Here is a 25,127-nt window from a genome sequence, read left to right on the forward strand (position 1 = left end):
GTACATTTGTGTTTTTTTTAAAAAGAGAATTTTTGTAATATTTGGTGAATCATCCCAGTGGATAGTTTCCTTCAGTCTTAAGAACCAGAGTTTATTGTGATTATTAATGTCTACTTTTCCATCTGCATGCTAGATCATCCATGGCTTTTTCACTTATACTGCAAATTTTTATATATCAACATTCATTTTCTCTGTATGTATCTGCAGTGTAAATCCAGAAATGCTTCTTACCTAACATTCACCTAATAATACCATTATCCAAAAGTTAGGTGGTAGTCTGAGCCATTTGAACTCCTTCGTTAGTCAGAGGAAGGAAATAAGCACCTCTTTGAGGTAGTTCATCCTGTCCTACTATGATTCTACATTAGTCTGGATGGCTGTTGTTAGGTGGAATGCTTTCTACTTTGAAGCATTGTTTTTATAAGCAAAATACTTACTGAGGTCTGTGAGTCTTTCACTAAGTAATTATCCTAATCTTTCATCATTCTTTAACACCTTCTTTGCCTTTTCCTGTTTGTTTACATTACTCCCATCACCATAACACAATATTTATGTAGTGACTAGACTAATGCCATCAGAAGGCATAGAGTGTTCTAGATCCTGTCTTTTATTGGCCCTAATACTTCTGTGGTCTATTCCTGCCTTCTATACGCAAAGATTTTATTAGCCTTAGCAGAATCAGTGCTTCCTCACTATGTTTTCTGTCACTGTGACTACTTTTTCCATATACTGCAAATAAATTAAAAACAAAGCAAAGGAAGTTCATTAGAAATGCTTGAGTTCCCAGCAAACTATAGCAAAGGTGAAAATCTTTTTGCTTTCATTCAGGGCAGAATCCTATTTTGGGCTTAGCATTTCCCTTTGGCTTTTCTATAGATGTGCTGTCTGTGAAACAGAGCTGTGAGTATTAGTATCTAAAATTAGGCTGGAGTTATATTTGGATTTGTTTCTAAATACTTGCATACTAATGTCTATTAAAATAAACATTTACAATAGATTCTATGTATTCTATACTAATAAGCAATATGGGATTTTTGTAAAAGCATCTGTCAAGTTTCATCTTAGATGCATATTGGTCGTCACTTTGCTTTTGCTCTGAGTTCTATCAGAGGCACGATTTTTCAGGGTACTTTGAAGTACTGTTTTGACAGAACAGTTTGAGGATTTGGGACCAAAAAACTAGACAGAATGCAGCCAGCTCAGAGTACTTGGTGGATGGTTATGTACCATTGAGACTAGGAATATACTGAGAATTGGATTTCCTTGGAGTTGGAATCAGTGCTTTTTTGTAGAGTGGTTTGAGATGCATTAGAGATGCAGTGTTAATGGGTATCACTGGATTCAGCTACATGTAATTGCACTGCTGCTGCTGCTACATTTGTTTAAAGATCTAGTAGCTATCTCACAGCTAAAACTCACAGGTTTTAGTGGAACAGTGAAATTCCACTAAAATTCAGTATTTTCTATGTTTTGGGCTTAGATGCACCAACATTTATTGGATAAGAAGAAGTTTTGATACTTGTTTACCATTATATGGGTCAAGTGGGGAGTTTGGGGACCAACACTGACAAAATCTGAGTGTACTTTTGTGCCTTTGTGTCTCTGTTGTGGCTCAGGATTTGCTTAGAATGGTGGTGACCATAAAATACAAATTTGATATTAATTAGAGAAATGGCTGAGTCTGGAATGCTTGGTCTAGAATTGGAAATTTCTTCTCCTCATAGAGCACTAAATAGTTGTGAATTAAGATGATCTGAATGTCCTGGTGCAGCTGGGGACTTGAAATCTGAGATCTGTCATAATCCAGTAATGAAACCTGCCAGTTTTTCTTCCCTCAGTATTAAAACAATGCAGTCCTAGCTGAGCGGAAGAACTGATGAGGCAGTGACCAGTGGGGTATAGCTCTATCTCAACTACGGCAGTGCAGGAGCAATTGATGGGCTGTGAAAAATTTCTGCCCTCTTTCCATCCCAGCCCCTGTTATCTCCACAGCAGTGGGAAGGCAGCAGGAGTCAAGAGAGGGAGGAGAGTGCTGGACGCTGCGCGGAGCAGAGGGAGGAGTAGGAGAGCGGCATGCATAATGTGTGAGTGACAGAGGGTGTGCAGGAGGCTGGCGGAGTCCAGAAGACGCGGATGTCCGTACCCCCGGGTCCAGGTAGGTTTGTTGTCTCTCTGAGGTGGTGGCTGCTTTGGAAGCATCCTGTATCAGTTGCAGAAATGTTCCCTCTCCAGCCTGCCAGCCTGCACCTGTTGCAGCAGGGACAGGGTTTAACAGCAGCAGAATGCAAGCATGTCGTTCACCCATGAGGGGCTGCTGGATGATGAGTCTGCTAAGGTTTCTGTTGTTCCAGCAGCTCCTCTTTCTGCTTGCAGAGCCAGGCAGGTAGAGAAAACAGTCTTTCCAATGGAAAATCCCAGGATCCTGTCAGGATGCAGCTCAGTCTGAAGTGCTCCCAGCTGGCAATTTTTGACTTAAAAAATAACAAAACATTAATTAACTGTTTAAATTAGGTGAAAGTAGAAGTGGGGGAGCTGCCTATGCATTGTGTATTGCAAAGGAGAGTGAGTTAAAAGTAAGAATTTTTCAAATCATCGTCTAAAAAAGAATGAGTTTTAAATGTTGGTGATTAATTATGACATGTAAGTGGTTACAGTTAGAAATATTGTTTGTGCTTCTTGCTTTTGTTATGCTGATTCTGTATAAGACATTGCATAATTCACTTGTTCTAGCCCAGATAAAGTGAAGATCAAATGTATATGGAACAGATTGCTAAACAGCCATTGTTTTTTAATGAGTCTGTAATTGTTTTATAGTGCAGATGTGAAATGACATGTGATTTTAAAAAAGTCTTACTTATTATATAGATACCGATGGTGTTTGTTTTCTGATAATACTTTACCCACATCATCTAGAATGAGTTTTTCAGTTAAATCCTAAGCATTTTGGGAAGCTGCCATGAGGGCCATTTAAGAATTGAAGGTAGAATGTGGTATATTTAGTTTATCTGTCCCTTAAGACAAGCTTCTCCTACTAAATAGAGTCAGTATTTTCATATGGAAAGACCCAAAAGAACCAGATTCCTGAGGAAATAAGATAATTTGGGACATAATAGGCTTAGAATTGAAATGGCCAAAGATTATAATGTAAAAGCTGACTTTTTTCAAGGGTATGCAAGTTCTACTTTGTTGGTATTACTGGTATTTATGTTGTTATTGATTTATAAGCACAGTTATGTGCTTTATCAGCTTTCTAGTACATGTCTATGTTTTAATAGCTTTACTGAAGAAATCAATTTTCTTGTTTTTACTAAATTTACATCTGAGTAAACAAATTAACACTGATAATGGGAGTGCATGCTTTTTAGCCTGTAATTACTGTTTGTGTCCTGGTCATATCAAAATCAATGGGGAAAAATTATATTTCCTTTTGTAAGGACTAGTTCTGGGCAGTTTATTTGTGCTGTCAGCATTTTTAAGCTTGCAAAATAGTGCTGGGTAAGGTTTAAGTTTTTGGTACTAGTGAATGAGATTGATCCTTGTACGTTCAAACCTATTGTGCAATTCTTCCTTTGGAAAGCGTTGTGAGCTTTATTTGAATGAAATTTTCATAATCAGGTCTAAATCATAACCTGTTATTAAAACCTCTACTACGCATGGAATTTGATTATTTAAGCTGATTGATTTCTAGGGGATTTTAATTTGCTTTTCAAATTCCATTTAAAAAAATAGAGTGATTAAGTCTACAAGTGTTTACATGCATGTCTTAAGTAACACATAAATGTGATGACTGAAATTGAACTATTGGAAAACCCACAAAAGCATATGCCTTAGTGTATACCACTACAGAGGATCTCATCCAGGGGGTGCAAACAATTTATAGCACTTTGGAGGAAAAATGTTGATGACCCACAAATGACCTTTGATATTGTTACACAGCTACCATAGTTGTTCACAATTGCAACATGGTAATGAAGAGGTGATTATTAGTTATTGTATTTTTAAACAGTATGTAGTAGTGGTCTATAAGCTTAACAGAACTTTAATTTTAGAATGTTTCATTGAAAATTTGATGGTAAAGTATGTCCTTGCATCACACTTTGAAGAAAGGGCAAATCAAAATTGTCTCAACTGCATCTGAAGTTTCTTAGCATAAGATGTTTGTGGAGGCATCCAAACAGTAAAGTAAATGTCTGACTCTTGGTATTATAATGAGATAGGGTATCTGATGCAATTTAACCAAATTTTATTGCTGAATAGCACTGCTCTCTGATTTGTTTTTTTTTCTTTCTTAGCCAGCCTCTTCAAGGTATTCTTGGTATTGGGTCCATTTAGATGTTCACTAAGAAATGCAAAAATGTAGGTAGATGAGAAAATTATGAAGAATATGCTGAAATTATTTGTTCATGGAGTATTATGCATTGACTTCCTAAAGACATGATCACATATATACCTATTCTTACATGTGTAATCTTATTGTTTGCACTCATTTATAGAAATTGTGCTTGTGTTTCAACTCTACAAGTCTGGCCAATTTAGATATGCAAAGGTGAACATGTTTTCCTCTCTAGGAATAAACACACATAGTGCCTAAGTACTTCTTTCAGTGTATATTAAGATTCAGGTGCTATGTAACATCTACATCATCAAATTGAATCTTACAGAACCATTGCTGTTGATTGTAGGCATTTGTCATAGTTCCACAAATTCAAGAATTATGTCTGTCTAGTAGGAACTACATTACTGTTTCCTAGGAATAAAAGAAAGATTGACAGGAGGAATCAATATTAGACATGATTTATCTTATTCCATGTGGAACCACTTTAACATTTTTACTCTGAAAAAAGTTGCTAAATCACAAATGATTTCACAAATTTCTGCAAACTCTCTGTTGCTTAAGTCACTTTTTCAGTGAATAATCTTGCTGGGGAATACTTTGTGTCAATAAACTATTTCAATATTTAGTTTACGCCATATGTGGGAATGTGTAACTGCAGAAAGAATTTGGAAACCATGAGTTCTGAAATACACTTCAAATATGAAAAAATGTTTCATAGTTTGGCTTATAAGTATTTCTTATAAAATTAAAGTTAATTAAGTTCCTCATATTAAAATAATTTGTAAGTCCAAGGTTGCAATTAAATAAAGTTGTACTTATTGAAACAGGCATATTTGACAGGCTAAATTTCTCTGGCAAACTCTTAAGCTAAAATGCAAGACAGAATTTCCTTCAGAATGTAATACCAATATATTTTTATATACCACGAGATTTTTTCTTGGTTTTCTCTTGTATAGATTTGTTAACTAGAATACAGTTATGATTCTCATTTCCAGATGGGAAAAGAAACTTCCTCAGTTGCTTATCCTGGACTGGTCCAATATCTGCTCTGAATCGTTTCAAGCTTTGCTTCATTAAGGATTTAACATGGCCTTAATTCAGCCATCTGTTATGGGTTTGGCAGGCCAACAGATCTGAGGTATTGGTCAGAGCTTTAGAAATTTCCCACATTTTTAAAGGTTAGGAAAAGAGCTACCTTTATGAATAGATTTTGAATAATTCCCAGCAAGACAATGGCACAGAAGTGGGGTAAAAAATGCATGTCATTCTCTGAAGCACCGGGTGCCCTGTCTGCCTTTAGCTTTGCTGAAAGGCAATTAGCATTTCAACCAGCCAATTTGGTTACATGCAATGAAGTACTTGGGTTTGTAATTTGCTGCTCTTGGCTTGGTGCTGTTGAGAACTAGCTCTGTGTAATCCTCTCAAAGCACCTTTCTTTCCAGCATAGTTGTTGTTGCTGGTCTTAAATAACTAATCAACAAAGAGATTTCCTTGTCTTAGGCTGCAGGGTGCCTTAGAAGAATGAAAAGAAACACCCAGTTGATAAGGGAATGATTATAATTATTAAATAGTGATTATTAAGTTGTGACATAGGTTAAAAGGTTTAGAAAGCCAGGGAAAGCACAATACATGATAAAGGTAGTGTAAGAAGTCTTTCGACCCAAACAGATTTTGTTTAGTTTATTTCTTTACTGCATAAGTACTTTATCATGTGTTTTATTTAAGAAGGGATTGTTCAGGTTTAAGAGATTAATTCACAGTGTAGATTAGAGTGAGGGCCCCATGCTAATCATCTTCTCGAATTACAGAAATGTATTTTTACTTCTACAGAAAGAAGTCTGGGGGGCGTCTTGGGAATTCTGCAGAAAGAAGTCTTAAATAAAAGCCTGTGTTTTACAGGTTTTTATTTAAGTCAACATTGTTTGCTGTGATCTAATGTAAAATTAATACATTTAACTGTAGAAATGAAGCTCCTTTTCATATATATCTTAAATTTTGTTTTTGTTAATATGCTTTTATGAACTCAAGAAAATCTTGCTGATGCAATTATTCTAATAGTTAGACTACACATTAAAAATTCTGTTCGGCTCATACATGTGTATTAACTTGCAATAATCCACCGTGGATAGCAACAGTTCTGTCAGTGTACCTGAAACAATGCCATCTAATCCTTGACATAAGGCTGTAATTTACTGTTCTGTACCCTACAGGTGTTTTTTAACTTGTAATAACATTATGTATAAACATTACTGCAAAACAGGTTGTTACAGTTTTGGTTTTAAGTATGAAAAAGTAACAAATACATTGCAGAAGCCCATGATTGCTTTTTCTGATACATACTTGCATTCAGGCCATGGTACTTCATTCAGAGCAAGTACCAGCTATTTGAAGCTATGGTAGTTTTGTCTTTGGCTCCCATGTTCTCATCATATATTAACTAAGAGTGATGAGGGCATGCAAGAAACCCCAAAAATTGAGATACAAATGAAAACTATCATGAAACTTCAGATCTTTACTGAAGTAGAATAAATGGGTGTACCTCAGTGAAGCCGACAGGCCTTTGTCAGCTGGATTTCTGTTTCCATATGTTAAGAGCTTGATTCTGTGACAGGCTCAGTCGGTTACTTCTGTAAGTGTGAGCTGGGAGTGCTAGGCATCTTAATGGTTGGGTTGCTTGCTTTTGGTTTAGTTTGGTGGTTGTTGTTTTGGGTTTTTTATATCCTTGCTTTTTGGTGCAAGAAACCATTTGAGAGGGGTATGAGTGCCTATAGTATTGGAAGCCCTACTTAGTGCAAAATACCTAGATAAAAACTAGCTCTGGTTCTGGAATATCCTGTAAAATAATTTCTGTTTGTGGAAGATGTTTTCATTGGAACTATAAAGGTGGAAAATAATTTCTAGGGTGGAGCTGAAAACTGTATTTTTGTTTTGCTTAAACCTATACTCTATGCTAAATGAAATGATTCCAAAATAATATCTAGTTTTTTGCAATATGTAGTCAGGCCTGTGTATGGATAGATTCTTGTCAATTACATGAGATAAATTAGAAGTTCTGCAGATGAAATCAGTGTTCTTTAACACTAGGCAAACTCAGATTCCTATTGGTGTATTGCTTAACATTGTTAATTAGCAGATTTGAGCCAAAGTTTGTTTATGTCAGGCTCTGATCCCTGTTCTAAATATAAAGTAACCTTAATAGCTCCAAGTTGTGTCACTGGAGGTACTCTGGGCAAAAATAATCCGGATCTTACAGCTTGTCAAAATTATTTTCTGGTTCTCTGTTTGACCTGCAAATTATAAGGTAGCTGCAAATGTTTGTAGAAGTGACTTGTGTTGTCTGTGCTGACTGCTAGCGAACTTAAGTAGTGGATTCAACACAGCTTGAGAATTTTTTCCTTTATTGTCTGCTCAAAATAAGAGCAGATGGTTACGTCAGAAAGTCTTTAGCATCACCTGGCATAAGAGATAAAACTTGATTCTCCAGCGATGATTACATGATTTAGAACTTAAAAAATAAGGGTATAGTTTAGATCCACACAAATTCTTCCAAGAAAGTGAAAAGAAGCTGCCACAAAACTGGCTGGGGATACTCTGGACTTACTACACTTTTACGTTTTTTACACTGTTACATTTTACCACTGAGCAACCTGTAATAACAGGATGCAATGATTTGGATTTCTCATCAGGTCTCTGTCTTGGCCTCAGCTTGCCAATTCACTGCTTTATGTATTGACTCCCAGCTGCAATGATAGGTGTACCATTCTGACTACTAAATATAAATACAGCAGCTGGTGGCTTAAGAATCTTTTCTTCTTTAGGAGAAGTTGTCTCTGTTGAAGGAAAAAGGCATACCTTCAAGAGAAGGTCATTGAATGAGCAAGAATTATCATGTGGAGGTGTTCAGTTATATTGAATTGCCATTCCCAGTGATACATATGGTAATAGATAACAAGATTGTAAGAAAAATATTGCAACTCTTAGAAAGCAAATGGTTAGGGGAATATTTGACTAATGTCAGTGTCATTAATTTCAAATGCAGATAAATAATTTTAGCCTCTGAGGTTGTGCTGGGGTACTGTTCTGTCAAGGCAGCAGTAGTGAGTAGGGTAGTAGGCAACTGTGACCAAAACCTTCAGTGTCGTCAAAACTGATCTAGGGATTTTCAGCACCTAGTAGTCTGCGTTTGTGCTCTGGCTAGTGCTTTCCATGTTAGTAAAAAGAAGGGGAATGATGGCCAGGTACCTGGCATGACTTTGTAGTAAAGCGAAGGACAGGAATACTGGGAGAAGAATGTCAAGCAAAGGCATTCAGTGACACTGGACAACACCCCATGGAAATTGATGAGACAGACTGTGCAACTATTAGCATGGTGCACACAAAGCAGTACTTATTGTGTCTTTCTATAGTTCTTATGCTTTATTCACCTTCAAGCAGGTTGAATGTAAAAGAAGGATATAGGTGGATATTATTTTAAAACAGTACCTTTGTAGCACCCTCTTTTCTGGACTTTATTAGTGTGAGAGACTTACTTATTCCATATCTAAATGAAAAAGCCCAAACCAAAGCCCAAACCAACAACCAACAGAGCAGGGTTGGGTAATGGCCACTATCCATATTCTGGGTTTTGCAAACCCAGCTGTTGTTTCTTCCTGTACTTATGTGTAAACTGTGGGAACTTTGAGGTACAGAAAAACCCAGTCTGAAATAAAATACTCCTCTCTTAGTTTGGGATCATGGCAACATGGAAAGGAAAGTTATAGCAAACCAAGGTTTTTATAATCCCTGCTGCTTTTCTAGGTTGTTCTCCAATACTGTTGTAAATGTAAGTAATTCTGAGAAAGCCTAAAATAAGAATGCTGAAAGTAGGTAGGTTTTTGATACATTTCTACAGTGGGCACAGCAATGGCAATGACCTTCTGAAACTACTTGCTTTGTGCTGTTCCTGTGTACAATAGAGAATCTTCTCTTTACATATGAAAGAGCACATGTATCTGTCTCCCATTGTATTCAGCCAGAGATGCTTCTGGGTGCTGACATCTCTGCTTTGAATAGACCTCGCTGGCAACCATTGATAGCTGTAATGCTGTACTCAATGCAAAGTATAGGCATGCCAGTTTTTTTGATGTTCTACTTGGCTGGGTATTTGTAAACAGAGGGAGTAGACAGGGACAGGCAGTGCAAAGTGCACTAGGCTTTACACGTTCTCTGCTCCTCTATGTGTGTGGGCCATAGAAATCTAAAGCGAGTTGTGCAACAATGAGCAGTGGTAGTTGAGTTTTAGCTGCTGGGTGGGAGAGGTGCTGATTCAGCACACCTGCTTGTTCCTTCTCCTATGAACAGGAGTGACAAGTCTGAGGTATAGGATACTCAATCTCTTGTTCCATCTGTTTCTTTGCTAGTGAAGTCCTCTCCTTTGCAGTTCTTCATGTCCTGTCGGGCATTTTATACTCGTGTTTTTTCAGATTTTGATTGCGGAGCAGCCCTTTAATTTCCCATCTTGATCTCTCCATGTGCCACTGTAGGTTCCATCACCCTTCAATGAAAACACCCAGAAGATCTTTTCACTCTTAAGTATTCTGATTTATTAAGCACAGAAGCCAGTGTAAAAATCTGCAGAAAGGACCACTCATTCTTTGTAAATGTTGAAATCTTCATCTGAAATTTGCTCCAGAAACTGAGAAAAGTAAGCTTATCCTAGTGGTTCACCAATTACAAGAAACATCAATTTCATAAGCCTACCTTAGCTCCAACTGGGCAACAGATTGAAGTGGTTCAAGTCAGAACATGGTAACAGAATAGTTATTCCATTGGCTTGTGCATTTGGTGAAGATGTATGATATTCTGTTACTTATTATAAAAACATTTTGATGACTTTGGCTCATTAATCTGTATCCCAATAGCTCTAATAGCTCTGTATCTTGTATGGAGAGAACTGAGCTTAGTAATACTTAGCTGAAGAAGAGGGGAGTACTTGATCACCCAATGCATAGTTTACCAAAATTTAGCAGTGAACAGTGACTAGAGTTTCAGCTTAATTAAAAAAAAATTACAAATTAAAGTCACCATGGAGTGAGGGAGATGGGGAAGAGTCCTCTTGTAATTGCTGATCTTGCAAAAGCTTCTGCTGAACTTTGTGCAATACAGTCAATAAAGAACAAATTGTATTCCTATACAGTTGCCTCACTGTACAAAGTGAGTTCATACTTAATCAAGTAAAATACTGTCACCTGTAATACCTTTTTAGCTATTCGAGTGAATTTATTCTGCATTCTCTAGGTCTTGATTTATGGGTTTTTTATTGTATTGCACCAATTTTAAAAGTAATCAGGATTTTCAAAGTTGAGTTTATAGAAACAGAGTTAAAACTACTTCTGGCAGGCTGTGCAAAGTAAATCTTAGTACAAATAATGTAACATGAAAGAATACACACCAGCTAAATAATTGATGGTATGATTGTGAAACTTCTCTTGTTCCACAGGAGTAATCCTATAGTTTTAGAATGCTCTCTAGTAGAAGTAATAGAATTCAAGTAATTCTAAACTTCGTAATCTTGCCCTCAAGGATCATGTTTTCAGTATTATTTACTAGAAGCATGTACTGTGGGAAGATATTTGCAAAGTCTATGACAAGGTAAGAGCTGAAGCTAGAAAGGTCAACAAATTCCTCAGTTCAGTACGGATGATGCCTGCATCTGCAGACAGTGTAATTATCCCAGAGTTTACAAATGTTAGACAGCTGTTTTCTTTCCAGCTCGAAGATTTGGTTGGGTTTTTTTCAGAGCAGTTCCATGTAAACCCAGAAAAAAAATCTTACAAATTAATACACTTGGAAATCTGGACAATTTTAAATCCAGGGGGTTTATGTACATATATTTTGTATTTTCTTCCCACTGTAAGCTTTTTCTGTGCTAGAATTACTAAATAGATAGATATGTGGGAGTCAAGCGTTGTTCTTGTCAGTCTATCACACACTGAGTTCCCAGTAAGAGCCATGGGTATCTTAAAGGATTGTGTTCATGGAAATGAAAGTTTATAGCAATATAATCTATACAGAAAAATTATTTTAAAGTGTGACATTTTTTCAAGAAATAATGAAACACTGTTCAAGTGGATGGTAAAATGGATAGTTGTTTTCATAGAGAAAATGGTTAGTCCTAATTTTTTGTACTTTTGTTGCTCACCTGTTCCTTCTGTGAGCTTCAGCAGATCTGGATGAATTTATTGTTACAAGTAATTAAAATCAGCTAAGTTTGTCAACTCACCAGTCTTTGCTTGTAGAAATTCTGAAAGACATTGTAGTCTTCTTGACTGTACTTCCAACTTATGCTTAGTTAATGTGTTCTGTTGGTGGATAATTTTTGTTTTCTAACTTGCCTGAAAACAGTTTATTTCAAGTCCTCACAACACAAAATTTATCTGTGCCCAGATAGCATTTGTTGTAAGATGAATGAAAGTCTCGAAGTCTTTCTGAAGCTGTATTAATTTTAGTGGTCTGAAGACTATCTTATTCTCTGTTCAGTGCAAGGTTAGAGCTACCTGACTGCAAACATAAAGTATTCAAATTCTGTGCTGGACCTCAAGTGTATTCTGATTCAAGTTTTACACACATTTTGCAAAAATATGTTTCAATTTCAATTCAAATATTCTTGACATTTTCTGTTTCAATGATGATTTATGACTAGATATTCATTATGGTCAGTCATAGATAATGAAAAAGTGCTTTGAACATAGATGGGCTTAAATGTTATTGGTATGCAAATATTAATGTAATTTGTCTGGTAATCATAGCACTTGGAAATGTAACTTTAAACATAGTGACATTTATTTATTTATATTTAATTGCGTAAATATTATTTGCATCTTTTGTACAGAAATTGTAAAAAGTAATATTATGAAATAGTGACTACAGATTAAAAGAAGTTTGGTGAAGGAACTAATTCAATTAAGTTCCATGCAGTAATGTGTTTTGGTGTTCAAGCACAACTTTGTTCTCAGTTTGTTCCAAAACTGCTCAGATGAGTATGACAGAAATCTGCGCCATCCAGCATCCATATTCTCAGTTCTAGTCAGCACTGTACAATATGAACCTCTGTAGTGCCACTCTTAAAAATGCATCTTTCACAGTATCAACACCTGGTGACTTCACTGGGACTTTAAATTATATTGTTATATATATGCACACATCACATAACTGGACTCTGATCTAAGAGAAATAAACCACCTTAGTTTTAAATTATCTTATCCTAACAGAAAAGAAAACTAGATATTGTGCAGAAACAAGTGAAAATAAAGGTCTGGCTGTACAAAAGTAGCAATGGCATTAAAATGGCTATAGTGATTCTCTGTAGCAGGAAAAATGAAATGATCATGGAATAAGAGAAGAATGAAAAGAATCTCAAGTAAATATGCAAATGTGTAAGAACGTTTCATGGTCCATAAGATGTCAGGAGATGGTCTATGAGATGGCTGCAATAACCAACCCTTTACCCTTCCTGTCAATTTGAGTGTATTTCTAAAGATGATCGATAGAGCAAAGAAAGTGGAAATAGAACTGTCAACTGTTAAGCTAATTATTTGTTGATTGAAAACAAAAAGTTGTAATGTCATTGTTTCTTTCTTAAAAGAAGTTGCTTGTTCCTCCACTTGAAAGAAGTTGATAAATACTGTTTAGAAAATCACTAGATGAAAATGCTGAAAAAAGAATTAGTTCTTCTGACTAAGGGGAAACCTGTGCATATTTTAATCTCATTTCTGAAGCTCAGAAGATAATCACAGTATTTGAAGAGTTGAGAGGGATCGACTGGATCGGTAAGGTCAGCAATGACTGTTTTGTGTTTTTAGATTCCAGATTTCTTTTTAATTATTCTTTTCTTATTTTCCTATAGGGATGCCCTCTGCTTCTTTATTAGTTCATTTGCTTTTAGCATTATTCATTCATTTCACGTCCGGAGAAACAGAAGTAAGGTTCAGTGGACAAACAGAATTTATAGTCAATGAAACCAGTACAACTGTTATACGTCTTGTAATTGAAAGAACAGGGAAACCTGCTAACGTCACAGCAATTGTGTCGGTAAGAAACTATGCCAGGTATAGGCTCAGTAATAACTGATATCTTTCTGAAGAGCTTTTGGGGAAGTGTGGACTCATATATATAACAAGTAGTTCCTTATATGACTAAACTTTGTTTCCTCTTCTCTGAACTTTGAATTTCACTGTGAAGAATAAACTTTTTCACAGCAGTTCATTTGAACCTTTAGTGTCTATAAGGATGTTTCAGGTGTGGCAGCTGTGCCTCTCTCTATCTAGTTCAGGTGCTTCTCTCCATCTTGTCTTAGCTTCCAACTGTAAACTTAATCTAAACCCTTTGCTGTTTTGACATGACTGCCTTTGTAATCTCTTCTCTAACCACCTCACTTAGGGTAGAATTGGGAATTTTCTTCTGTTGGCTGAGATGAAAGGAGGGCAGTTCTTTATAGAAGACTTCATCTTGCCAACTTTGGCTGTCAAAATGTTAAGCTAGGTTGAATGCCTAGGCTCTTTCCAATGACTGGAAGGCAGAGGGCAGTTACATTCTAAGGTTAATTTAATTCATGGAGAACATTATGAGGTGTACAGATCTGTGCTTCCTGTACAGGAATAGCTTTTCCATTAAAAACCCTGCTCATATAATGCATTATGCAAAAGATACCAAGTTGCAAGGAAGGAAGTCATAAATGGTTCTCAATAAAGTGTAGTGTTTGCCTTATTGTTTTTTCCCCCTGTCTACTCAGCATGAATGCAAGGTGTTATTATCTGTATATCTTCTGTCCGGAAATTAACTGTATGATAGCAGAGGGAATAGTGCGAAGAATTACGTGCAAAAAGAGTATATGAAGTCTGTTGAATGAGTCCAGAATGATATTATACAAGATATTGGGGGAAGATTGGCGTGACATTCAGCTGTGTGTTTATTGCAGATTGATGGAGAAGACACAGGAGACTTTTTTGACACATATGCCGCTGCATTTATACCTGATACAGAAACCAACCGAACAGTGTATATATCTGTCTGTGATGATGATCTTCCAGAGGCTGATGAGACATTCACATTTCACTTGACACTACCAGTAAGTCTTAATTCTTCAATTTATCTGTTTCCCAGAAAACAGTAGGTAATCTGATGTAAATGTGTGGCATTTCATGAATTTCACTGTAGTCCTACTGCCCGTGAGCAGTAGTAGGTAAGAACTAAAATCTGGAATCTAACCAGGATAGTGCTTGCAGCCCTTTAGAAGTTTTGCCATTCCTGTGGGTGCCTCTGTGATACTGCTGTGCTGTGTAGACATCATCTGCCACTTGAGTGGGCAATGCATTCAAGCTGTGGACACTGTGAAGAGACTCAGCTTTTCTAGTCTTCCTGCACAGCCTGTACCTGGAGGAGAGGGTGGAAATAGCAAAACAAAGAAGATGACTTCCAGTCCTCCAGAAGCAGAGGTTGAGACTTAGTAGAACCAAACTGGTTAATAAATATGTCTCTTCATATTGTTTTATATTACAGGAGTCATGCTACAAGAGAGGGGTTTACAGTTGCGTTTTTTTAGGTAACAGTTTGTGATTAAGTAAGATGTCAGTTTAGCAAATATAAATTTTGTATTTTATTTCCAATTTTTACACATTTCAGGGAATTTTCAGTGAATATAAAAATGCAATATTTTTTCTTGCTTTTTACTTTGATTTGTAAATGTAGCTCAATTTTACAACACTGTAAAGACTTTCTTTTTATAGCTGATATCCCAGTATATCCTTTGGCTGGTATCTCAGTATAATAGCTTCAAAGTTTTAGTTTTATACAAATGTTAGGGAAAAAAGAAAAACTTTGGAATTCCTGGAAGTGCTACATGCTTTATACCTAGTTTCCTATTGCTATGATGTAATTAATAATTGTCAAACTATCATTAATAATTTATAAAGTTTGTTGCAAACACCTTGTTGTTGACTGTGTAGAGTGTATTTCCTCAGTAATTAGGGATTATTTTGGTGCGTTCTATTGCTTGAAACATTTTTTTTGTAATATATAATAAAAAGGCATAATTTTTGTAGGCTAATATTTACTCTTAAAGACAGTAACATAAAAATGTCTATTTTTTTCCCATTGCCATATTTAATATTTTGTTTCTAATTTTAGAAACCATCTCCAAAGATAAAGCTTGGCTCACCCAAATCTGTCACTGTAACCATCTTATCAAATGACAATGCCTTTGGAATAATTTCTTTTAACATGGTATGGCTTTTTTTATGGTATATGTAAAAATTTTACAAAATATAAAGGTGAAATTGTCAGAGATGGTGGTTAGTTATTCAGCTGAATTCCTTGAAAACTGATTCTGATTTACATCTCTGAAAATATCTCTAGAGGTAACTCATGTATGTAATTTGTACATATATGCAGGTTTAATATTTCTGTATGCTTTTAGACATTGAGGTGTTGTGTGAGACCCTCACACTTGGATAAATATCTATGTTGCTCATCTATATTTAAAGCTTTAAAAAATGTGCAGTCCCACTGCTCCTCATCTCTAAGTCCAGGTCCAAATATAGTATGGAAGAAGTGAGGTGTAATGCCATAAGAATTTGGTAATCTTGAAAAATAATCTTGGAAACCTTGAGAATATATACATTTTCCCTTTAATGAGAAATTTTATACTTAACTCTCAAGCTGGTAGAGCAGCATGATGATATATGCATAGCATAAGACCTTTGATCATAGTATGGTGCTGTGGGTCTAATGATGTGGAGGATATTTGCAATAATTCAGAGTTTGTGTTAGTAGAAACTATGGTTTATTGCCCGCATTATGGCAATATGGTATTTGTAGGCAACGTCTCTGAAGAAAAAAATCAGTATGAGAATTTTCCAGCACCACAGTATAAAGCCATGCTGCTCCCTGAATTGCTGTAGTTCTTGGAAATCTTTCAGCAACAACAGTTTGATAGAGTCCATTTATAACTAGTTACCTAATAAATAGCTTTTTAATAGAGAAAACTTGTTTTTAACAGGGTTAGGAGCTCCTATAAATACCAGTGCTCATATCCAGTGCTTTGTGTTTATTAACTATGTTAATTTATATTAAATAAGCCCCAAAACACTCTACATGCATAACATAATTTTTTAATCTGAAATGCTCTAAGCTTTTTATTACCTGAACTAATTGGTTGCTAGGAAATGTATGCCATCAGTGAACTGGTTTGCAAATTGGATTAATTTGTCTGTGGGAGTTTAGTATTTCTATGGTAACAGTTTCTGCCTTCTGCTGTGATATTTGATCTGTGCTTGATTGCTTATCCCTTTTCTTCTTCATTAGTCTGCCTTAATCACAGTGAATGAGCCCAGAGGCAGAAATGAATCTGTGCCTCTCACTCTAATTAGGGAGAGGGGAACCTACGGGACAGTCATTGTAACTTTTGAGGTGAGTTTGTCTGATAGATGAAACCGTGATGCCATAATCCTAATTTATCAAAGTGTTTATTAAAGTAAAAGAAGGACAAAATACCTGTGTCTGCATTTGTTAATTCTGTTTGATAAAATGGAAAGATACTATCTTTCAAATGGAAGATATTACAATTATCCATCTGCTCAATTTTAAGAAAATTAAGGTATATTAGAAAAACTTGAGTATTCTATTTCATTTAGGAAGATACGTGCGTCAGGATTCATTGGTATGATTAGAAAACTGTATATCAAATGTGTAATGAATTTCATGTTTAATATTTATTCAAAATTTATGTTTTACAAATAAACACCTGAGTCTTTAATGCCTGTGCCAAGTTTAAACAGGTAAGTGTAGAGCTCAATATTTAGTGAAATTCTGTATCTGTAAGACTGCAGTTTGAATTCTCAGCAACTTAAACCTTTCAAAATAATTACTTGAATATTTGGGCCATTATTTACATATATCATTTGAATGGAATATAGTTATTACCTTGATTGTGGGAGGTTTTTTGGTTTTGGTTTTGGTAGGTTTTTTTTTTTGCCTTATCTAGGTCTAATTCTATTACGTTCATTAAAATCATGTTATTTTTTTCATATGGAAATTTTGCTATAAATATGTTGTCAAAGATTTAATTTAGATGTGTCAAAATCTCAAAAGATTTGTCCTGGGTTTTATTGTGTACTAAATACAGCATGTATAGGTAATGTTCAGAATGAGAGTCTCTGTGTAATTTATTGAAAATCTGTTTGGTTTAAGGTCCAATAAATTTTGCTATCTGCACAATTAATCAGGTTCATGTTACAATGTAGTTTATGTACATATGTTAAAAAAAATTACAAGGTTTTCTAAAAAAAAACCCCAACAGATTGATTCTATGAGTCTTCCTATATTTTTTGGTTTCAATATTACCTGTAATATCCTTAATACCACAACTCAAGATAGAAGGGTCACAAAACCAGTAACTGCTATTATTTTGTCTTGGAACTGACTAGAAAGTATTAGTAATTTAAATTAAAATAGAATGGCTATCCTTTTTGTTATTTGAAAGAGTCAGTTATGCATTAATAGATACTAAAAAGTCCTCATAGGCCTATATGGAAGTAGTTTTCTTCCTCTTCTTCTAGGAATACGTAATTTCTTCAGAGTGGTTATTCTCACTTCATATTCCAAAAAAGAGCAGATTTTCACATCTGAGTGTGTGCCTGTGATGAAGAGGTGAATGAATAAATAGTCATTTGTTACACATGTCACACATTCTATATTGACTATTTTACCACATTTTTATTCATATTCTATATATTTCTTATAATAAAAATCAATTTGCAGATAGAAGAAGGACCAAACTCAGCTGAAGAAGACTTACACCCAGCCCGGGGAAATATTACATTTACCCCTGGAAGATCAGTGTTGATTTATAATTTAACAGTGCTTGACGATCAGGTAAGAACAATCTGACTTAATTTTTGGTTTGGATATATAGAAGGTTAACTGCTGTTCTGGAGAGACTTTGCTTTATGTTGCAAAAATGCTTGGTTTGAATAAGGCTAGAAGTGCTTCTCTTCATAAGGTGAAGTTTTAATTAAAATTTAATTAAAAATTTCGAATTTAAAGTAAAATTTTAAAGTTTTAATGTAAAATTTTCTAGGTTTAGATTGGTCTTTGAAAAGAATCTATGTATGGATAGTCTTCTACTTTTCAGTTTGTAATTTTAATTTTTCTTATGATTTTAAGTTTTATTACTTTTTTTTAAATTTGTAATGAGTTTGAGAAGGAAATAGAGGCACCAAAGCAAGTGAACATAATGCTGAACAACTTAATAAGGAAACTCAGAAAAATTGCATAGCAAAAACGTGTCCCAAAACTTTAAACTGGAAAGCAATTTTTTGCATTTTTATGTTAGTTATAGAAAATAGTTTCCCACATCTATACAAGACTAATATTAAGAGGCGCTGCCAGACTGCCATGTAGAAACATCTCTTTCAGATTAGATAAAATATTTCTGTGACTATGCGCAGAAAGAAATCATTAGGCTTTTGGGGAGGATGTGATTCATTTTTACTCTGAGAAATACTCCCAACATTCTTTTTCTCAAAGTTTGATCTGTACAGCTGTGTCTCATCCGCTCACTGAAAATCTTCCACAGGTATGCACAAAAGGTTAATTTTGTGTAAAAGTCCTTTCTTGATGATGATGATGTAATGCACAAGAAGTCAATGTTACTCTCAGAACTTAATTTGACCTGTTGGGGTTTGAAGCTAAGAAAAACAATGGAATAACTATTGTTCTGAATTACATAGCCCTTTTCCTACATATCTGATGTCTACAGCACACGTACAGTAATGTTATTGTGTGCATTTCCTTTTTTAGTGAGGAATAATGGAAACTTTGTTAACAGAAAAATGAAGGAGGCAAGGCAGCACTGGGAATCCTTTATATTATCGTCTTTGAAGTCTGCCATTAAGAACATCAGAATGGAGTGATATAAATCTCATTTATATGAGATTATAAGATGTAAACTGCAGCTACAGTTGTGGATACATTTTTAATGTCTCTTAAATGTAAATTTTTATGGTGCCAGATGGTACATTAGTTAGTGAACTAAATGAAACATAAGTTAGCATCTATACTAATGAGGTAAACCAACTGTGTTGTATGTATCTCAACATTGAACAGAGGTGATTGAGGGCTTCCAGATCTCATGTTGACAACAAAACCCTGCATCAGGCAAAATCATTATGCAAGTTTCAGTGCCACAAGCCAAACAAGGGACAGAATTGGCATCAGTTAAAAAGGCAGTTGCATGACCACTCTCTTAGCCCTGTAATAGGGTCTGAGGGTGGGCAATTAACAAATGAGTGTGAAAGAGAAAGAAATACTTGATGGCAGGGTTTTCAGAACTTTTTTTGTTCAGCAAAATCCTGAAAAGAGTTTGTCAACTTTATAACAGAGTATTAACCATGAGCAAAAAATTTGTAATTTTTGTCCTGGAATTCCCTTCAGAGTCAAGTAACACTAGTTTCCAGCAGTCTGCAGTAAGAATGGAATGCAAAATCATAGATAATTTTAAATTATTTACTTTTTACCTGTAAGCATTAATAAAATAGCTGTATTTTTGCAGTTACATAGCTTTAGTGAATTAAGATTTGAGGGATAGAATATAATAATATAAAGCAGAAATATCATCCTTATTCTGTAATTTGTGATTTATAAGCCATTATTTATGGCTGCATCAGATATTGGAGAAGAGATAGCTAGAACTAAAATGTAGTTTTGTATAATGCCAAAGTTAAATAATTGCTAAGCACAAGGAAACAATTCTTAGATCTGTGATGGAAATTTTGTCTCATGATGTGGGTGTGTCTGAACTTAGGATGTGTTCCTTTCCCAGTTGTATAGGGATGGATAGGCCAAGGTAGGTTCTGTCCATAAGTTGTTTCTGTATTGTCGCAGGCACATAAAGAGGTAGATCAGTACCACATCAGAAAACTAAGATGTAAATCTAAGTAATTGCGAGGAACATTTGTTTCCAAATAGAGGTGACTTCCAAAAGTGGCAATTGGTCTCCTCATGCACTCAAGTTGTAAAGATACAGATTTTTCTGATTCTTGCCTAATTTTTGTTTGGTTTTTGTTTGACTTTCCACCCTTTTTCATATTGTCAGAGCCTAGAAGTATGTTTTTGGAAATAGAGACATTCAGTTTTGAGAAGGGATTTTTAGTGGAAGTTAAAGCAAGATTTCTCTCATGTTTGTTTTAATATGAAATGAGCTTTAAAGTTTGTATCATTTCCCTTTTCAACAAATTACATCAACCATATTTCTCAGTAAGAAGATTCTGCATGTATGTGAAATGTGGATGACACCCAGTTGCTAATATTATTTTTCCAGATACCTGAAAATGATGAAATGTTTGTTGTTCGTCTGAAGAGCGTGGAGGGAGGGGCTGAAATCAACGACACAAAAAATTCTGTTCAGATTATTATTAAGAAAAATGACAGTCCCGTGCATTTTGTTCAGAGTGCTTATATGGTGCCTGAGGAAGATGATGTGATAGCAATCCAAGTGGTTCGTGGTAAGGATATTGATGGAAATTTGATTGGACCTGATGAAGACGAAGTCTCTGTCAGTTACGCCATCATAACTGGGGATTCAACAGCACATGCACAGCTAAATGTAGACTTCCTAGATCTACAGCCAAATACAACTCTTGTTTTCCCACCTCTAGTTCATGAAGCATATTTGAAATTTAAGATACTTGATGATGCCATACCAGAAATTGCTGAGACCTTTCAGATTGTTCTCCTTAAGGACACTTTGCAGGGAGATGCTGTTTTGGTTAATCCATTTGTTGTTCATGTCACCATCCAACCGAATGATAAACCTTATGGAGTACTATCGATCAACAGTATTCTGTTTGCTGACACTGTTATTATTGATGAAGACCAAATTTCAAGGTACCACAGATCTTTGAATCTAGCATCTAGTTGGTTTAAGAGATTTTTTTTAATGTTGTTAAGCATGCTTAGGGTTTCATTAAAAGTAATTACAAAATCACTACTAAAAATATAATGTAGAAATAATTTACAGTGTTGCTGTTATTATCAACTATATATACAAATATTTCAAGGAACTGGGATTATGTAATATACAGGAAGTATTTTAATATTTATGAAGAGTGTCTAAACAAACCATAAATCACATTATCATAAATGTGAAACCCCCTTAATCTAAAGGCAGAATCAATGAAGTTGTAATGCTGCAACACACCAGTTCATACAAGTGGGGAATATATTTCTGTCTTCCTACCCTGGTAAATCTCTTTATTATCTATACAATCAGTCTCTGGTTAAAGAAACCAAAAAATGATGTTGAATGTCTCCCCTGCAATACTTACCTTTAACTCAAAAATTATTCAAGTATTTGTAACTTTATAGAGAAATTAAAATCAAAGCCCTGTACAAATTTTATAGACAGGAATTATACACAATATTGACTATCTCAATGAAAACATCCACTGCTAGCTACTGATAGTAATTCATCCCCAGAGAAACAGATAATGCATCAAACTGTCATACTGTGAAGAATTTTGAAAGCATATTTTATGGTATGCAGAGCTCAGCATTTGAGTATTCATCTTTCATTCCTATACACAGTAGAGAAATAAATCTTGCTTTCAAAACTTTTGTAAGTCATGATTCTCAGACTTTGTTGTAACCATATGCTTGTCAGATGCAGGCAACATGACATTTCCAGTATTGTAAATACTGATAACTGAATATGTTTTCAGTACAGATGCAAATAGTTCATTCAGAATCATTATTTATATGTTCATGCCTGACAACCCTTCATGATGTAGAAAAAAATAGAGAAAAACTTTTCTGAAACTTGATTTGTATTTCTCAAGACAAATTTAAAACATGCCAGATCTCCACTTCTCAGTATTTTTCTTGCTGTAAACAAAGTCAGTTATAACAAATAAATTTAGAGACATTGCACAGTAAATTTCATGAGTAAACACTCAGTCTTACATGTGTGTGTCATGATTTCACAAACTAATTCTTGAGTCAGATGTCAGTAGCAGGCAGTTAACATTTATATCCCTTAGGTCAGTGTAAATATTTTAGGGAATTAATAACCAGACAAGCTAATATTAATAATGATTTTATACTGTGGGGCTTTGTTTTCATTCAAAACCTTAGGTTTGAAGGGATCACGATTGTAAGAAATGGTGGAACACATGGAAATGTTTCTGTTTCCTGGATTGTAATCCGAAATAGCAGTGATCCCTCACCTGTGACTGAAGACCTCTTTCCAGATGCCGGGGAGATAAGTTTTGATCAAGGGCAGATGCTAGCGACACTTCCTCTGAACATTATTAATGATGATATACCAGAAGAGGCAGAACCTTATCTTCTGAAACTCCTAGCTCATACAATACAGGGAGGTGCAGAAGTCAGTGAACCATCTGAGGTCAGTTTGCTTTTAGAATTCTTTTGGGGAGAGTAATAATGGGTAATAATTAAAGACTTTACCAGTTTTGATAACAGTGGCTAATTGGCTAAACTGACAAAAAGGTTTGGATTATTATTGGTTAGATTATTCCCAACATGCATTGCATTGCATAAATGCAGTCTCAAATGACTGCTTTGTAAGAGAATACAGAAAAGTTATTTTCACCTGCCCGTTTGCCGTCTTAGTGATTACTGAAATGTTTTACGCAGAGTAAGTACTTCAAGGGAAGAGGTTGGTGATTAAGACTGTAACCCCTGAACTGTTAAATAAGGGGTGGCTAGCACTGCTGACAGTTCTGTGACTCGAGTCCCTGCTTTGTCTTTCTCAAAAAATGGTTGGAATTAGCTTGGTGAATAAAATGAATTTTTTTACGATCTGAAACATATGTAAATTTTTCACTTAGACTGCTGAATGAAAAAAATAAGTTATTCAGAGTTCGAGCTGGCACATGAATGATGCATAGTGGAAAAGATGCCACTGTCAGTTTTGTGCTGCACGTGTACAAAGAATAAGTTAGGACTGTCAATCTGATTTCTTTCTTGAGTGCCAGTTCACTAAGGAGAAAAGTGTATGGTAACAGTCAGGACATGCTTTCCTGAAGGCATGAAACTATGATTTAGAGTAACTGCAGCATAGAGTAAGTGATGCTGTTTTCTGCTTTGCAGCTTCTGTTTTACATTCAGGACAGTGATGATGTTTATGGCCTAATAGAATTCTATCCTTTGGAGAATCAGAAGATTGAAAGTAATCCAACAGGACGTTTCTTAACCTTGAGTTTTGCAAGGCAAAGAGGAACAGTTGGAGATGTGCAGTTGGTTTATACTGCACTGTATATTCCAGCTGGAGCTTTGGATCCTGAGAGAGCCAAAGGTGGCATTCTAAATATGTCTACAAGAAGCATTCTCATCTTTCCAGAAGGAAAAACACAAGATACTATAAATATACCAATTAGAAATGATGCATTTCTTCAAAATGGAGCTAATTTCCTCATACAGGTATCTTGGTTGGGTTTTGGTTTTTTTGGTTTTTTTGTATCCTGTGTAATATAAAGGATATATTTAAGTAGTGGCTTCTTCCCTTTGAATTTATTTAAAAGGATCCTGCCTGTTAAAAAGAAAGCCAAGAAAACTTATTTAGAGACAGCTTCCATACATATGCCATGAAGTGATTTATTCCTAATCATTATGCTGGTTACACCATTTTAAAAAAAATAGACTGTTGTAGTATGATTCACGTATTAATCATGAAATTTAACAAAATGAGATCAGTGTTGTAGAGGTTAATTACCTTTGCAGGTATATTATTCTGTGTACACCTTAGTTTTCAATTAACCAAATTAAGGCTCCTAAGTAACAGAAGCATGACAAATTTTAGAAGTTATAAGCAAGTAAATATAAATTTAAAATAGTCAAACATAAGTTTCCCTTATGTGCAAATTTGTCCAGAGAACTTGAAAAGTAAATTTTTCCAGTTTTCCCTGTATGTGCCCTTTTGGTAGTTTTCCCTTTTTTGTTGTTCTTCTTGTTGTTGTCCTATCCTATCCTCCTATTTTTAAGAAGGGAGTTTCTGTCATTGCTAGCAAAATTGACTGAAAAAAATTACTAAAACTATGCATTTGAAAGAAAACTGGATTTGGCAAAAAAAAAAAGTGTTTAAAGAAAGAATTTCCATTTTCCAATGAACTTTTTCATTTTCACTGGAGAAAACCAGATTTGCTTACATGCTAGCAAGTTGCTGTTCAGATATATCGCTGTGGGAGATCCTGGGCATTGTAATTGGTAGTTGTTATTCTTACTTTCTCATTATTTTCTCATCTGCAGTTAAAACTACCCCATAATTTCTACTTCCTCTGATTAACTATTGCCTCTCTGGTCATCTGGAATCATGAGTTTAGGGAGCAATCTTGATACACAAAGGGATGACTTGGTGTATCCAAAGCACAAATCTCGGAGTGATTTCTTAGTTCCTTTTAATCTTAGCATAGTGTCTTAGTCAGGTGTCTTTAAAATTTTCAAATGGACCTGTGGATGTTAAATCCATAAACATAAAATTTGCGAAGTATTGTCTTTAATTTATAGTCTAGCAAAGATATTTTAATAAATTCTGGGATCTCGTAGATTTCTTCTCTCCACCTCCTTAACCACCACATTCTATTAAAAGGAAAAAAGTCAAAAAACTCAAAGAAAAAAAATAAATTGCCAGAATTATATTGCTGTTTTACTAGCATGCACTGTTTTTGCAGTTAGATAGGGAATTGTATTCTGAAATATTAGAATAGGTTAGTATATTTTATGTCTGCATGAGATCTGAAAG

At 35.1% G+C, this 25,127-nt stretch overlaps 1 protein-coding gene across 1 annotated transcript in view; it reads left to right on the forward strand.

Annotated features, from left to right (window-relative positions):
* Positions 1 to 2,133: 2,133 nt before the first annotated feature.
* Positions 2,134 to 25,127, forward strand: part of LOC103801937 (G-protein coupled receptor 98-like) — a gene marked incomplete at its 3' end in the record, with an annotated part of 60,566 nt that continues 37,572 nt past the window's right edge. The window contains exons 1-9 of the mRNA XM_009074375.1: positions 2,134 to 2,155; positions 13,221 to 13,405; positions 14,292 to 14,441; positions 15,500 to 15,595; positions 16,676 to 16,780; positions 18,131 to 18,244; positions 20,691 to 21,256; positions 22,502 to 22,772; positions 23,480 to 23,809. Of these exons, the coding sequence (XP_009072623.1) occupies positions 2,134 to 2,155; positions 13,221 to 13,405; positions 14,292 to 14,441; positions 15,500 to 15,595; positions 16,676 to 16,780; positions 18,131 to 18,244; positions 20,691 to 21,256; positions 22,502 to 22,772; positions 23,480 to 23,809 (1,839 nt within the window). The remainder of the gene's footprint in view (positions 2,156 to 13,220; positions 13,406 to 14,291; positions 14,442 to 15,499; positions 15,596 to 16,675; positions 16,781 to 18,130; positions 18,245 to 20,690; positions 21,257 to 22,501; positions 22,773 to 23,479; positions 23,810 to 25,127) is intronic.

Source organism: Acanthisitta chloris, unplaced genomic scaffold, assembly GCF_000695815.1.
Source record: "Acanthisitta chloris isolate BGI_N310 unplaced genomic scaffold, ASM69581v1 scaffold9825, whole genome shotgun sequence".
NCBI lineage: Eukaryota > Metazoa > Chordata > Aves > Passeriformes > Acanthisittidae > Acanthisitta > Acanthisitta chloris.